This window comes from Amblyomma americanum, chromosome 11 (assembly GCF_052857255.1).
Source record: "Amblyomma americanum isolate KBUSLIRL-KWMA chromosome 11, ASM5285725v1, whole genome shotgun sequence".
Classification (NCBI taxonomy): domain Eukaryota; kingdom Metazoa; phylum Arthropoda; class Arachnida; order Ixodida; family Ixodidae; genus Amblyomma; species Amblyomma americanum.
The window spans coordinates 75589703-75606608 of record NC_135507.1 but is presented as its reverse complement, the minus strand read 5'-3'; the positions used below and the strand labels follow the sequence as shown (position 1 = coordinate 75606608).

Sequence of the window (16906 nt, the reverse complement as noted above, 5' to 3'; positions counted from 1 at the left end):
CTGACCACCGAACAAAATTAAAATAGGCCCTATGGTTTCCTTCTCAACTAATACACAGAACCAAGCTAAGAAAAAAAAAACTAAAGATTACAGACCGGCACTGCACTCTGCCCATGAAAGCGTCATCCAACCAACCAGTCTCTGTTGTTTACTTATTTTTTTTCTGCTGCTCGTTCTTCCGTCACAAACAGCAGAGTATGGAAAAGGAAACATGCCTCTGCAGCCGGCCTTGGACCCCGCCTTTTTCGCTGTCATTTTTGGCAAGCCAATGAAAGCCCCTTACTGCCAATGCAACGAGCGCTGCATGACGCATTGTGCGGAGGTTTTAATGACTGATCTGTTCAAAACTGATAAATGGCTAGTAATGAATGCCTTTCTTGTCTACCACAACTTCAATGATATTAATGCAATAGCATTAGAGTTCCCGTCAGGAGCAAAATCTGCGATCCGATGTGACGAAATTCACTGACTGGGTTGAGAGAGGTTGCTTGACATTGTGACATCATCGCAAGCTACCCTGATAAGGCCACCCTGATTGGTGGGTGTTGTGTTGTGTTGGGTTTAATGGCACATAAGCAGCTAAGGCTATCATGCGCCAGGCTCAAGGTATATGAACACTTTTCTGTAGGTGGGAGGAAACATGGTTGTGTAGAGGACTTAAATTGCTATTTCGTTCTGGTAGTAATAAGAGGAAGAAGAAATTTTATAAATGGCTAAAAATAAATGCTTTCAAGAAGGTCAGATAACCTCAGTAGCCATCCTTGGCTGGGCAAGGATCCTGAGGCTCCCAACCATTCAAATAACCACCTCAGCCCTCTTCTCATGGAATGAGAAAATGGCTGAAATGCATCATATTTTAAAGCAAAGCTGTGAATCAAAGTTTACAGTCTCTGAAGAACATCTGCCTCTTTTAAAAAGCTAAAAACGGAAGATATGTTAACAATGGCATTTTCGCCTAAAAGCAGCGCTGGGTGTAAAGGAATGTATTCATTATAAAACTTCGTAAAGTGCTTATTTCTTGGTTTTTCGAGTTTTGCACACGAGAATAAAATATGGCTTATTGTTAGTTCGTCTCCACATCTTGCACAACGAGGTTTATCTTGTTTCGTTAGTAAGAAGTTATGTGTAATGTGTGTATGTCCAATGCGGAGACGGCATAAAATTACTTCAATAAATCGTTCCTGGTGCCTACAGGTCTTCCATTCACCCAGGACAGGTTTTACAAAGTGCAACTTGTTGTTAACCTCGTTGTCCCAAGAGGCCTGCCATTTTTCTCTCAATTTATTCTGGACTGACTTGATGCAGTCCTTATGCGGTATGTTTATTGGTTTTATTGGTTTTATTTTTGCGTTAAGGGCAAGTGCGGCGCTTGCATCAGCCCTCTCATTTCCGCTGATGCCCACGTGACTGGGAACCCAGCAAAACTTTATTGTATGTTCTTGTGAATCAGCTCGTATTACATTATGTATTAAGTTTCCTATTAAGGGTTCAGTTGCATTTCTGGGGTTTATTGCTGTAATTACGCTGAGGGAGTCACTGTAGATAACACTGTTCTGTATGTTTTTCTTCAATATTTGTTCTACAGCTAGAGCAATGGCGTAGCATTCTGCTGTAAATATTGAAGCGCACTGAGGCAGCCTGACTACTTTTTCCCATTTCCCTTGCACTATCGCGCTCCCTACATAGAGTGCTGTCTTAGATCCATCTGTGTAGAAATCTGTGCAATTCTTGTATTTTTCACTTACTCCAAGAAACTCTTGCTGTATATATTCCAGTGGGGTATGTCTTTTTTGAATGTGTGTCAGTGCGAAATCGCATACACCAGGAAACACGTACCAAGGTGGCAACCTATCGGGTCTCTGGGCAACATCAGGAAGTGCATCTAGTATGTTTATTTCTTGGCATATTTCTTCAAAGCGCAGGAGCAATGGTTTTACAGCTTGAGGTTTGTTGGTGAACAGTGTTCTGGATGGGCATTTTGTAACTATGGTGTAACAAAGATGTTTCGGTAGCGACCTTATTTTCAGTACGTATGCACAGGTAAGCATTGTTCTCCTGTTGGTGAGGGTCGGTTCATTTGCTTCTACGTGAAGGCTATTTAAGGGTGATGTTCTGTAAGCACCAGTTGAAAGGCGCAACCCGAGGTTTTGTACTGGATCTAGCTTTTTAAGGTATGATGGCCTCGCAGACCCATACACTATGGATCCATAGTCTAACGAAGAGCGTACTAGAGAGCGATAGATGTGCAATAGGCACCTCCTATCGGATCCCCAACGCTTCCGTGAGAGTACTTTAAGTATATTCAGGAATTGGGTGGCTTTCTTTTTTAGGGTGTTTATATGTGGTAGAAACGTTAGCTTTTTGTCAAAAGTTAAGCCTAAAAATTTGTGTTCTTGTTTTACTGGAAGTGTGGTGTCGTTCAAGTGGAGGGTGGGATTAATCTGCAGTCCTCTCTGCAGCGAGAAAAGAACCGCAACAGTTTTCTGTGCAGAAAACCTAAATCCATTTCTGTCTGCCCAAAGTGCTAATTTGTTTATTGTGAGTTGTAGTTGTCTCTCACAAGTTGCCAGGCTAGAAGGTGTGCACGCAATTTGAAGGTCATCAACGTAGACCGAGTACATAATGGACTGTGGAATTATACTGGTTAAAGAATTCATTTTTACTATGAACAATGTAGTACTTAAAATGCATCCCTGAGGAACGCCGTTTTCCTGAGTAAAATTATTTGAGAGGGTTGCGCCGAGACGAACTTGGAAAGAACGGTTGGATAAAAAGTCGCTCAAATATTTCAGCATCCTCCCGCGGATACCAAGCTCTGCCAGGTCGCGAAGGATCCCGAACCTCCAGGTCGTGTCATATGCCTTCTCCATATCGAAAAAAACTGAAAGGCAGTGTTGTCTGTGTATAAAGGCCTCTCGGATTGTGTTTTCCAGGCGGACCAAATGGTCGACTGTGGAACATGTTTTTTTAAAGCCACATTGGTGGACATCAAGAAGCTCTCGGGATTCCAGAATAAACATTAATCTAATATTTATAACACTCTCAAAAGATTTGGCAAGACAGCTTGTAAGGGTTATAGGCCTGTAACTGTTAGGGGAGGTTGGTGGCTTTCCTGGTTTTAGAAATGGAACAATAATGGCTTTTTTCCAAGCAGCTGGTATTTTCCCTACTACCCATATTTTGTTAAAAAATTTTAACAGAACTTCTACAGATTGCTCAGATAGATGGGATAGCATTTCATAATGAATTTCGTCGGGGCCTGGTGCAGTTTGTTTACCTATAGACAGTACTCTCTGTATTTCTTGAAGTGTAATCAAATTATTGTAAGGCTCGTTTGTGCTGCCTGCCGTAGGGAGTCTTTGTTTTTCGGTTGTGTTTTTGTATTTTAAGAATGACTGTGTATAGTGGGAAGAACTAGAAACTATAAAAAAATGTTGCCCCAAAATGTCTGCTTGTTCTTTAATACTTGTCTGAATTCCAGGATCCGTCAGCAGAGGAAGGGTGAATGGGGAATAGCTGCCATTTACTTTTCTGACCTGCTCCCACAGTTTTTTTGATGTTACCGAGCTGTTTATGGACGACACATAATTTTGCCAAGACATTTTTTCCGCGTTCCGCCGTATATATCGGGCTTTAGCTTTTGCCTTTTTGAAAGCTATTAGATTTTCGTGAGTAGGATACCTACGAAATACACCCCAAGCCTTATTTTGTTGTTTTTTGGCTTCCCAACATTCTCGCGTCCACCATACCTTGTGGTTCTGGCGCACCACGCCTGTGGACAGGGGAATAGCTAGCCGTGCAGCATCGATGATACGCTTTGTAAGAATTTCATTGATTTCATCTATGCTAAGTGTTTATTTTATTTATTTTTATTTATTTTTACAGGTACTGCCAGCCTTATTATCAGGCCTTAGGCAGGAGTGGACAACACAAATCAACAAATTCAGAAACAGCAAAATCAGCAAACAAGATACAGGACGCTGAATGATAAATCAGAACAAAAACAAAAACACAAGATAGTATTTACAACATGAGTGTCATTTTGATGAGGGGGAGCCACATGTCACTCAGGACTTACGCGCAAGTGCGCAGAGGAATGAGGAAACCGTTGGGCAGTCAACTGTGTCGGCGGATAATGCATTCCAATCGCAAATAGTGCGCGGAAAATAGGAATTTTTAAATGCGTCCGTCCTGCACGAAAAATCCAGGACTTTTTTGGTGTGATATGAGCGCGTAGATCGGCGGTTAGCTGGCAGAATGTATGAACTTTTGTCTATTCCCAATTGGTTATGATAGAGTAAATAGAAAAATTTCATCCTATCCCGGTAACGTCTGAATGTGAGACTTTCCAGTTCTGCAGCTTCTAGAAGTAATGATGGGGACGTGCGCCAGCTGTATGAGTTAAAGATGAACCTAGCTGATTTTCTTTGAACTTTCTCAAGTTTGGTAATATTAGACTGTGTATGTGGATCCCATACAATCGCGGCATACTCTAGGACGGGTCGGATAAATGTTTTGTAGGCTAGGATTTTAATTTCAGGTGAAGCGTTCCCTAACGTACGCCTTAAAAAGCCAAGTTTCTTCATTGCTCTATTGTAGGTGTGTGTTACATGTTCATTCCACCTAAGATCTGATGAAATTATTACTCCCAAGTATTTGTAACTGGAAACGACAGATAAGCACTGGTTGTTAATGTTATAAGCAAATGATAACGGGTTCTTTTTGCGTGTAACGGTCATTGCCACAGTCTTTTTAAGATTAATAGTCATTTGCCATTTCGTGCACCAAGTTTGTATTTTAGATAGGGAAGTGTTTAAAACTGCCTGGTCGTTCGCACTACGTATTTCATGATATAGGACGCAGTCGTCTGCGAAAAGTCTGATCTTGACGTGAATGTCACTGATGATATCATTTATGAAGATCAGAAAGAATAGCGGACCTAAAACTGAGCCTTGTGGAATGCCTGAGTTTACGTTTGCGGAAGAAGAAGCTGCATCTTTAACTTGAACACATTGCTTTCGTAAGGACAGGTATTCCCCAATCCAGTTAATTAAGGTGTTGTTCTTTAGTATGGGTCTTAGTTTCAGCAGTAATTTGGAGTGAGAGACGCGGTCAAATGCTTTTTCGAAATCGAGGAAAATTATGTCGACTTGGCTTTGCTTATCTAAAGCTGCTGCTAAATCATGAACTGTTTCTACGAGCTGAGTTGCGGTAGAAAACCCTAGCCTAAACCCATGTTGTCTGGTATCAATTAATGCGTTGTCATTCAGAAAGACGGATATGTGTTTGAATATTATATGTTCGAGCAATTTAGCACAAGTGCAAAGTAAAGAAATTGGCCTGTATGACGTGACGAGGGACGGATTTTCTGTTTTTGGTATGGGAACGATCTTTGCGTGCTTCCATTCGGTTGGGAGTTTCGCGCTTGTTAATGACTTCTTGAATATTAAAGTTAGATATCTTGAACACCACTCGGCGTAACGGAAAAGAAATGCATTCGGAATCCCATCAGGTCCAGGCGATTTTTTGGTGTCTAGATTGAGCAAAAGCGCCAACACCCCTTCCTGAGTAATGGTGACGTCAGCAATTGGCAGAATGTGTTCATAAACAGGAAAGTGTGGGCTGATACCATCGTCATGCGTGAACACTGAGCAGAAGTACTGGTTAAGCGCATCTGCGACATTTGCACTGTCAGAGATAAAAGTATCACCGATGCAGAGTTTGGGTGCAACTTTCGTTTTCGGCGATAAGTGCTGCCAGAACTTCTCCGGGGAAGAGAGCAGAAAGTTTTTGAGCGTTATTTTCTGGAAATGATCTTTTGCGTTTTTTATTTTTTCAGCTAAAGATAAACGTAAGCCAAGCAATCTGTTACAAGTGGAAATAGTGGGGCGTAGTTTGTGTTGTTTTCTTGCCTTTTTTAGCTTACGTTCTAACCGCACGATTTCTTTTGTTACCCAGGGATTCCGTTTCTGCAGCACTTTTCGCTTCACCGGAACAAACTTTTGCACACATTCTAATACAACGCATTTGAAGGAACACCACAGGTCATCAATTGAATGTTCATTTGATCCACACATAACTTGAAATGTAGAAAACGAGCTCTCCAGTGCATCAAGTACATCAGTATCATTGGCACGCGAGAAAATAGGGACGGTTCTTTCTAGTTTTTCAATATGTGAATCGAAGTTTACTTCCAAAGTTAGGTAAACCATTTTGTGGTCTGATATGCCTTCGAACACCTGAACCTGTGGGTTTCTGCGAATAACAGCGGCATTTGCAAGGTAAAGGTCCAAAATTGACAATGTGTTATTGTGAACACGGGTAGGTTCTTTGACAAGCTGAGTAAGGTTGTGGAGAACAACTATATCAACGAAAGGCTCAGAAGCACTTGAAAGGGGCTCGGGAAAATCATTCCAATTGACAGATGGAACGTTAAAGTCTCCCGTAAGGAGCATAGCACAGCGCTTTTTCCTGCAGGCACACAAGAACTCATTAAGGTTTTCGAAGAAAACGTTCTCGCAGTTGGGTGGACGATAGAACCCTCCTACAATTAAATTACATTCAATGAGAAAAAGTTTTACTACAACACATTCAATTCCTGTAATGTCAGGCAGCCTAGTAGCCTTCAGCGTTTCTTTGAGAAGAATAGCAACGCCACCGCCACGGGAGTCTCTGTCATGTCTGTAAATTTTGTACCCATTGGGTGTTACTTCCGAGTCGGCGACGCCACTATGTAGCCAGGTTTCGGTGATTACTAGGATATGGGGTTTGTGTGCGGTTATAATGCTTTCCAATTCGGCAGTTTTGTTTAGTATGCTTCGGGCGTTAATGTTTAAACACCGAAGTTCAGATTTTTTCTTTAACACAGTCATTAAGTCACTGCTGTTTAGGGCTTTCAGGACGCGAACTGACTGGCACTCTTGCCATCTGAATGCTGTCCCACCGATATATTTGTTTGTCAACCTTAATTTTGTCGTACTGAAGCTTTACTTTTATACCTGCTTTCCTTTCTTCAGCCGTGCTGTCCCAAACGTTTTTCCTAATCTGCCGAGTCACTGCTGAAAAATCTTCTGAAACTGAAATACGTTGCCCTTTGAGCTTGTGGCAGTTGCGCAGCACGTTCGTTTTTTCTCTGTGATCTATCAACCTCATAATGATAGGCCGGTGCTTGTTTGCCTGCCTACGGCCCATCCTATGCAGTCTCTCAACGGAAGTTACTTGCACGCCTAGGTATTTAGAAAACACTTTATCATTTAGAGTAGTCATCAGCGACTCGGTTGTTTCGTCCGCCTCTTCTTTAATGCCAAAAAAGATAAGGTTGTTTCGTCTGCTTCTGTCCTCTAAATCAACTAGCTTCTTTTCAAGACATTGTATTGTTCGTTCCATGTTCTCGAAGTGCTCTGTTAGAACGGAATATTTGGCTGCTATGGCTTCCACGGTTTCAAGCTTAGACTCTATAGCATTTAATCGCTTTTCTATGTTTTTTTGACCGTCAAGAAGTTGTCTCAGCAACTGTTCAGTATTGGGGCCAGGATTAGTTTCAACATCGCCGCTAAGCAGTAGCAAAGAAAGCAAGAACTGTTTTACGTAAGCGCCGAAATGTCCTCTAATCTGGCCTTTTCTCTAAACAACGCCCAATCAGCTAGATGTAGCTTCCATCGCCGTGGTTTGGTCAGGATGACTGCAGGTGAGGATGATAGGCTTATAAAAACTGGTAGGTGATCACTCCCCAACGGGTTGTCTAAAACGTCCCACTTAAAATCACTAAAAACAGAAGGTGAACAAAAAGACAGGTCTAAACTGCTCATTTTCCCAGACGTTGGGGAACAGTATGTGGCCTTTTTCGTATTTAAAAGACATACATTATTCGTCAGGATAAAATCTTCGATTATTTGACCTCTAGCGTCGCAGCGTTCGCTTCCCCACAGGGAGGAGTGAGCATTAAAATCCCCAAGTAACAGATATGGCTCCGGAAGTTCTCTGATCAGTTGCTGTAGATCATGGAGTGTTAACATAAAATGTGGAGGAATGTATACGGAACAGATTGTTAGTGTTTTGTAGCTTACGATACTGACTGCAACCGCCTCAAGTTTTGTTTTGAGTTTAACTTCTTGAGCAGGGACACCGCTTTGAACGACTATCGCGACGCCTCCCGATAGCCGATTTGCCTGCTCTCGATCGCGTCTAAAAGTTTTATAATGTTTCAGGATATGTAGATGTTGTGGACCAAGATTGGTCTCCTGAAGACATAAAGCTGTGGGTAACATTGACCCTAAAATATGTGTTATATCGCTGTAATTCCGCATAAGTCCTCTACAATTCCAATGGATTAAAAAAGCCATGTTTATGTTTTTGAGAGGAAATGACAGGGGATTTACTTAAGTAGTGGGCCCGTTATTAGGGGCCTGTCTTTTTTCCGCTCAAGAGAGCTGTTCCGCCTCTGTAGTGGAGGCGGAGTGGCAGTTATATCCATCGCCTCACGAGAGGCGCTGGAGGACCGCGGGGAAGCCGCGGGTTTGTGGGTTTCAGTCCTCCCCCGGTAGGGGGAAGTCCTGTGGGATGCCGACGCATGGACCGGCGCTCCCTGCTTTGACACTGGCAGGGCAGCTTTCGCTGACCCTGCCTGGGGCGTGAATGGTCCTGCCATTGGCTCGATGGAAGTGGCCTCGGCAGCGACCGGGGTGCTGTGTGGTGCACCGCCCCTGCGCACCACATCAGCAAAGCTGGATTTTGCTGTGAAGGAGAACTGGTTGGTAACGGCAAATCGCCTTCTTGCTTCTCTAAATGAAATGTTTTCCTTGGTTTTTATCGTGATAATCTCTTTTTCCTTCTTCCAGGACGGACAGGCCCTGGAGTATGCAGCATGTTCTCCTTCGCAGTTAGCGCAGCGCAGGGCTGCGTCACATTCCTCCGAAACGTGATCCTTGGAAGCACATTTTGCGCACGTTTTGCGGCCGCGGCAACTCTGTGAGCCGTGGCCAAACCTTTGACAGTTGAAGCATCTTCGTGGGTTTGGAATGTAGTGTCTGACATTTACTTTCAAGTATCCTACATCGATGGTTTCTGGTAATGTACTTGTATTGAATGTTAAAACCAAGTGTTTTGTCTCTATTTCTTTATTGTCTTTCCGGATTTTGATTCTGTATACATCTGTGACATTTTGGTCAGACAGGCCTTCCAGCAATTCTTTCTCGGTTAGGTGTATGAAGTCGTTTTCAGAGATGACACCACGAACTGAGTTTAGGGATCGGTGCGCTGTTATTGAAATTGGGATGTCTCCGATGGATGCAATGTTTGCTATTTTCGAGTTCTGGGTGTTGTCAAGGAGTTCTAACAATAAGTCTCCGCTGGCCATTTTAGACACCTTGTAGCCAGGGCCCAGGGTATCTGTTAGGCATTTAGATACAAGGAACGGAGAAATTATTCTTGCTTGTTTTTCATTACTTTCGCTGTGGATAACATAGAACTTGGGGAATGTCAATGTCGGTTTCTTTTTTGAAAAAAAGTCTGCTGCTTCGTTCTGCCCTCTCTTGAGAGAGCGATCGGGTTTTGAAAGTGGGGGAGCCATAAAAAATGAAGTTTTTCAGTCATGGTGCCAGCCACCCACCATGGAGTCCAACAAGGGGACGGGACAGGAACTTGAACGCAAGTCCTGCCCACGCCAGCTGTACACCTCAACTATAACCAAATCCGACACAACTCAGGGTGGTTGGCCACACAAGGTTAACCCTCGCCGCCTATGGAAAGTGAAAAAAACTAAGAAGTGAGTAGGAGACAGGAGAGTTGTGAGAAAGAGATAGGAAAGTGAAAGGCAGAGAGGAGGATAGGAAAAGGCGACTGCCGATTTCCCCCGGTCGGTCAGGCCGAAGGTGCCGTCTACGTGAAGCTGGGGCCAAAGTGGTGTGTTGCTTCCGCCGAGGGGCCTTAAAGGTCCAAACGCTCGGCATCGGCTCAACCACCAGGATCCCCTTTTCCCCGGACACGGCGATGCCACGCACGGCGAAGCGTGGGTGCTCGGGTCCGTGGTGATGCACAGTTCACCATCATCCCCTTGCGGGGATGTCCCTGCGGATGCTCGGGAACCCGCGGTGTCGCCACTCACCGTCGCGACGCCTGCAAGCTGCAGGCGCCCCCCTGCGGGGCCCTGATTGGTGGGGGCAGGTTACGTGACCTTGTGACGTCATCACAACCTGCCCATCACAGCAGGTGGCAGTCAGTTAATGATTGATTAAGTGAGGTGACGTAACCATGTGACATCATCACAACCTGCCTTCCAGGGTGTGAGCAACCTCCTTTTATACTAGGATGTAAATTTCTGCACTATCACAGCATAGAAGATATAGCCGCTACTGCTGCTAGCAGTCTGAATATGGTGTGATGGACCGACAATTACAAAGAAACTGATGCAAACGCACACAGAAGCTGCAACTGGTGCTGCGACAGATTTGATACCTAATGCTATCGCTCCTCTATCGCTAATGCTGCTCTCATGGTGACTTAACGTCCCCATAGTTTTTCTGACTGGTTCCCAAGCTGCACACAACTTTTCATAAGCAAGTGCACTTCCCCACCTTGATATACCACACTGCCGCGAATGCCACACTGCAGCCAGTTGTGTACACCATGCCTGTAGCTCTTTGTATACTCCTTGGTTAAAGAGAGACCATGACTAGTTTTTGCATTTTTCTTTTCTGATGCATGTGAATTACGGAAAATCTACAAACACTCAATTTTGCAAACCTTAAAGGGAGACTGAAGACAACTCCATCTCATTTTTGTTGATAGTGACATTAGATTCTTTTGCTTTTTGCCGCTTCGTTGACATTCGTTTGACAGCAAAGATCTATTGATTTCTGAGAAATTTGAAGTTCAGAATGGAATGCTTTGTCCCACCACTGAATTCAAACTCGCGACGATGATGACGCCAAGTCCATTAGGCACTCTGCGTTCACCAACCAGAAGTGGAATGCAGTGTGGTCTAGCCTCTGAGATTCAAAAACAAAAAAGTGTTCACGTCATCAAAATTTGCTTGTGAAAATGGCCTGTGGCAACAACACAATACATTAGAAAAACTGTTTTCAGTGAAAATAGCGACTTTGTCTTTAGAACATGCTCAATACAGGCGAACTTCAATTGTCCTCAGAGTTGTTTTAATGTTTGCAAGGATAGCTGCCTTGTGGCACAAAGAGTAGTAGTATACACAATTACAAACAACAATTATAATGTGGGAGTGAAAACAGAAAAAAAGTGTGCAGACTGAAGTGTTAGCACGCAACAAGTGCATGACTTGTCATCTCTCTGCAGTGCCGCCTTTTAGCACTTCACATTTCACATGGTAATGCGCCAACTTGCATGTGTTTTACCAAATACACAAAGGCACTGTTTTTTGCGCTACAACACTCACGCTGTTGCCCCGGATGTCAATGTTGGGGAACCGCCGCACGACATGTTTAATGGCCGATTCCAGGTTCTTGTCAGAGAGGAATGACGGCTTCGACTTGGCATCACCACAAGCCTGTTGTTAAAGAAATACCTTGTTACAAACTTTTTCATCACAGAACAACATATATGATGCAGTTCAAAACAGTTAGGAACTTTACTCTGACGAAATACAGCACATTTTTCATTTCCTTGTTTGTGTCTTATATTGGAAGAGCATTAATCGATACAGTAGCAAAGAGTAATGACGTTATGTCAACATAAAACTACAAAAGCAAGGACAGTATCCGAAGCATTTTACACTTATTTTCCTCGTCTTTCTACTACTAACCGCGGTAGCCTGGCTAGCCACCCTAGCCTGGCTCTAACGGCTCTTCTTGTAGCTGCATCGGCGTTTTTTTCTCTCAACTCTTTTGACTGGTGTAAGCACGGAGCCCCGACTGACAGACTCGAGAGCGAAACTCGAGGATTGGAATTTGCGATATGCGGCCAACACATACACTTCCGTTAACGATAACTGCTCGCCAGTTATGCAGCCGCGATTTCAGCCTGCGCAGGCCAATGCAAAACCGCAGGGAATCAATGTTTAGAGCTGCTGAATCGGGTCCGACATTCTTTAACGCATGTTTGTAAGCGTCTTCCAGTGGCTTTGCAATTGGGAACGATCGAAACTATGTATGCCTAACCAGTTCGGAGCGGCAGGCACTCATCAGGAGCAAAACCCGACTGAACAACGATCGGCAGTGGCCGACGATAATTTTGAAATGACAGAATACGCCGGCGCGACACGCCCAGCCCGCATCTTGTTTGCACGTTGTTCCGTGAACTTTCGCACGGACGGACACCGCAAGTCCGGAATGAGGAAGGATCACCTTCTTGATGTTGTATATCCTCGTGAGCATCCCAACACCTCGGTCATTGAGGATGGTCAGCTTCTCGGCGATCCGCTGTGTGGTGACTTGAAGTGATCGGGCCATGTCGACGCTCGGTCGCTCCTCGGCTCACCCGCCAACCACAGAAAAAGCCCCGCACATACACACACGCACACTCACTCCGGGCAATCACGCGGCTGGACGCTCACTTCACAAACATCGCGGCGTCAGAGGCGCCCGCTTTTCTCGAGCTGGGCGTCAGCATAAACAGCGACGAACTTCACCGCACACCGAAACTGCACGTCCATTACACAAGCGACGATGAGCAATGCCGGAAGAAACTGCCGTGCCCTACATTTCTCATTCAGCATCTCTCCGGATGTTCTCATCTTCTGAACGGTATGCGTGAAAGTTAGTTTTAGATCTCGCTGTTTAGAGTCGCTGCTAACCACAAAATTTACTTAAGCATTACTACGTTATACTCACACAAATAAAAACTAACCACAATAAAATATGTTTGTAAATGATTTAAATACCTTAACTAAGGTATTAGTTTTAAGTTTTGAAATAAAGTAGTTACCAGTGATACTCACTTTGATTAGGTTTGTGCTGCTCTCTGACGGCAACTTAGAAAACTTTTTGCTGTACGTCATTTCCTCATGTTCTGGTGGGTGCACCACGTGATTCAGAACATCGCTAGCTGGCTAGCTTCGCATCTGTCATGGTGTAACGCTTGGAGCGCACGCCAGCTCTCTACGTTCTGTGCGCGGTGTGCGGCGGCCTTGTGTAGTTTGTGCGTTACCTGTGTCGCGTCGCGGTGTGTCGTCTCTGCTAACGCCGTTTGTCGCGCGCAGACATCACTTATGCGCATACATTCGCTCGTGCTGGTGCTCGATGCGCCACGAGTACCGCCCGCTTCGCCGCTGCTGATGGCGTATGTGAGAGGTGCCATGCATGTGCCGCCCCGGTGGTGACGACTGCTTCAACTTCTTCGGCGTCTCATCTTCCCATAACTTGAAAGCCTGTGCTCCGTTGCCGGGCTTTTCAACCGGCTGTGCGGCACCACCATGGACGAGCCGCTCGTCACCAACCGGGTCCCAGCCCGGGCCAAAATTCTGTCTGCGCTCTTCTATGGCATCGTTTCGTTTTTGATAATCGTCGTCAACAAAGTCGTGCTCACTACGTACGGGTGAGTGGACCGCAAGCTCAACAGCGGCATTCTACGTTCTTCAACCTTGCGCCTTAGCTGTCAATTTCATTTATTCTTTTCACTTCTCGCGAACACGCGCGTTTCCATTTCGTCTTGCTCAGCTGTCTGGATTGTCAGTTCGCGGAGGAGACGTTTGACTGTGCGCTTTTTGCTTCTTGTCTCGCCCCGACAGGTTTCCGTCGCCGTATTTCTTGGGGGTCGGCCAGGTATGTTATTCGTGTTTGCACACCTCTCGTTCTGTACTGAAGGTAACGCGAAAGAATAGATGGTTGCAAACGCTCTAAAAAAAAAAAAATATCCGGCGTGTGTAATCACTGGAAAGAATAAAAATTGTAGTGACCTGAGTTATGTGTAACTGTACTTCTAGATGTGTTCACTGTCATTTCCATCGACGCTTTGTTGTCAGCTTTTAGTGCAGCGGGAACAATGTGGTGAAAAAGTTATGCATAAATTGGCCTTCACCCATAAACTTTTTCTTGATGGATTGGACCTCGCACTGTAGGTAATCGTTTATAGACTGTGGTCATCAATTTCTCAAGATGACATCTAGTATTTGCGAGGGAGCAATTCTAAAGAAGGACGCGAGTTCTAAATTTACTGCTTGTTCAAGCGACGAGTGGCGTTCTCTTTCGTGTCGAAATTCGCGCCACACACAGCCTTCTCCACATGTGCGGCCTTTCATATCGTGCTCGTGTTTTTCACAGAGCATAAACACAAACGTAGCGAATTTTCTTTTTCTGACTCAATGATATCCATTGCGCTTTATCGACGAAGCCTACAGTGGGGATGCCTGCTTGATAATACAAATAGCCCGCGGCCGTCACTCTAAAAGGACTTTCACTTTGACAATGGCATTGACCGTCTAGTCGCGGGGAAAAAAAATGCCTGTCGTTAAAACATTGCAGGCCAGTATTTCAGATTGCGGCACACCTCGAACGTCGATATTTAGTTTGACCAATCAGTGCATTGACGAGAAGGAAAGTGAAATGAAACCCGTTCTCGTTCCGAGCTGTTATATATGATAGCGTGCCCACAAAAAAGAAATGACAAAGACTGCGTGTTTTTGTTACTCTTGTGTGCGCGGTCAGCAGCCCGCCTATAATTGGTTTCGGCGATCAGGGCGTCTGGGAATCTTGATGGGCCAACGTGGCCGCTGGGTCCCCGCCCTTCTGAGAAAAGCTACTGACGTTTGCGCTGGTCGTTTTGTGGCGATGGCGAAATGAAAAAGAGAAAAGTGAATTCTAGGCAAGCGCAGGGCGTTGAATCGAAGGCGAATTCATAGGCGTCGGGAATCATGCACGCCAGCGCAGTTTGAAAAAAAAAAAAAAAAAAGCTGTGTCCGTTTTGTGAAATTGTTGTAGGTGCGTGGCTGTGCAGGTGTGCGTGCGCTCACCTTTTGAGCCGCGATTCTTCGTCAAGGTTACTGCTGTCGTATTCCTTCTTTTTTTTTTTGCCAGGCGATGACTACACACCGTCTGGCTCAAAAGCTTTATAAACGGTGGTCTGGCTGACATAGACTGCTAGTAGCAACTGTATGTTAACTTTAAGTAAAAAAAAGTAATGAATAGTGCCCTTTCTGACCACCTGTGCGCTGTTCCTGGCTCCACAATTTCTGTTTTTTACTTCGGGATGCATCGATTAGCCCAGATTAAGCTTTGTTTGCTGTTTATTATTTATTTGTAATTAGAACCGCGCCGCTTGAATGTAATCCAGCTCGTAACAATAGGCAGTTTTTGTAGACATCGTTATGTTGTGAAGCGAACGCTGTCAAGATACGGGAAAAAACGCGTAAGCATATCAGTTGTTCGATGTAGCGAGGTAATTCAATATAAACGTAACGTTCGCTAGCTGAGATCGTTTTTTTTTTGTCATGCGGAGTGGTTTGCAATAATACTGTTTCCACGTATGATTTGCAAAGTGTGACGTCACGGTTTCTAAAAGCATTGGGAGGAATTTATCCTGCGGGGATGGCTCGATCGATGCAGCATGGATTAAGAGAAGGGTTACGAGCTCAGTTGATCAGAGTGCCAGACCATTGTTCGCGTGGAAATAACGAACTAGTTAGCCCTGATTCAACTTTGCGATTTCGCTTAAAACCTCTACGTGGAGGACAAGATAAAAACAAGAGGGAAAAAAACGCGCTTCTGAAATCTGCGGGAAAATGCACGCTTTGGCGAATACGGCGTTTTTTTTTTTTTTAGCAGCTTTCATATGACGTCGACAACATGTCCTCCGCGGCGGAAGCAGTAGCGGAAGCCGAAAAGGGGCCTTTTTGAGCGGCTCCCGCGTACTCAGGCTGGCGGTTAAGGGTGTCCGTTATAGATAACAGGCGGCGCCGCGTCTGCGTTATCTGATGGCCGCGGGATTGCGCTAATGGCGTTATGCGCGGTGGCACCTACTGCTTGCTGTACGCCGTATTTAAATGATAGCGTCACAGACTAGAAAGAGAAAGAAGCGGGCAGTGGCGCCAGATGGAGCGCTCCCGCAAGGCCAGGAGCCATTACATCATATCGTCACCATTAGTCATCACGTCTTGTTCGTCGGCTTGCCGCCACGTGTAACTTTCGATGGAGATGCTGAAGGTCATTATCACACCGTTCACGGAGCTTCGGAGCCTTTCGCCCGCTTAGGGCTTTTCCTTATTGCGAAAGCATTATATGGCTCCTGCGAACGAAAAGCCGTCACCGGAAGTTGTCCGCACCATGTGTCCACGGGAATAAGTGGTACCTCTCACGTCACCTCATAGGTCAGTTAATTGACTCAATAAGGCTCAAAGTTGATGAATGGGTAGTGTGTGCTGTGACTAAAGGAAGAATGGTTTGGTTTATGGTTTATAGGGGTTTAACGTCCCGAAGCGACTCAGGCTATGAGGGACGCCTTAGTGGAGGGCTCCGGTATAATTTCGACCACCTGAGGTTCTTTAACGTGCACTGACATCGCACAGTACGCGGGCCTCTAGAATTTCGCCTCCATCTAAATTTCGACCGCCGCGGCTGGGATCGAACCCGCATCTTCAGGGTCAGCAGCTGAGCGCCATAACCACTGAGCCACAGTGGCGGCCTAAAGGAAGAATGGGAAGGAAATTGCTTTGGGCCGTCGCTAAAGGAAGAATGAGAAGGAAATTGCGCCCGTGTGCTGTGCGATGTCAGTGCACATTAAAGATCCCCAGGTTGTCGAAATTATTCCGGAGCCCTCCACTAAACCTTTTCCTTCCTTTCTTCTCTCAGTCCCTCCTTTATCCCCTCCCTTACGACGCGGTTCAGGTGTCCAACGATATATGAGACAGACACTGCGCCAATTCCTTTCCACAAAAACCAATTGTTATTAAGGAAATTGCAGGAGCCTGCAGTGGATGGAGCTGATCCACTCAAGATAACGTGAGAGG

At 45.1% G+C, this 16906-nt stretch overlaps 2 protein-coding genes across 6 annotated transcripts in view; one reads left to right on the top strand and one right to left on the bottom strand.

Annotated features, from left to right (window-relative positions):
* Hem (Nck associated protein 1 Hem) overlaps positions 1 to 12688 on the bottom strand; it is a 54473-nt gene extending 41785 nt beyond the window's left edge. Inside the window, exons 1-2 of one of the 2 annotated variants that reach the window (XM_077643710.1) lie at positions 12312 to 12688; positions 11405 to 11515 (exon numbers count right to left, since the gene is read on the bottom strand). In XM_077643710.1, coding sequence (XP_077499836.1) covers positions 11405 to 11515; positions 12312 to 12416 — 216 coding nt within the window. In that variant the 5' untranslated portion in view covers positions 12417 to 12688. The remainder of the gene's footprint in view (positions 1 to 11404; positions 11516 to 12311) is intronic. The other variant, XM_077643709.1, reaches the window with a different exon arrangement.
* Positions 12689 to 13006: 318 nt separating this feature from the next.
* The window catches only part of frc (UDP-sugar transporter UST74c fringe connection), a 30242-nt gene continuing 26342 nt past the window's right edge, over positions 13007 to 16906 (top strand). For all 4 annotated transcript variants that reach the window (XR_013310028.1, XR_013310027.1, XM_077644615.1 and 1 more), the window contains exons 1-2: positions 13007 to 13500; positions 13694 to 13727. Coding sequence is in view for 2 of the 4 variants with exons in the window: in XM_077644615.1 (XP_077500741.1) it covers positions 13379 to 13500; positions 13694 to 13727 (156 nt within the window). In the remaining 2 variants the exon portion in view is untranslated. The remainder of the gene's footprint in view (positions 13501 to 13693; positions 13728 to 16906) is intronic.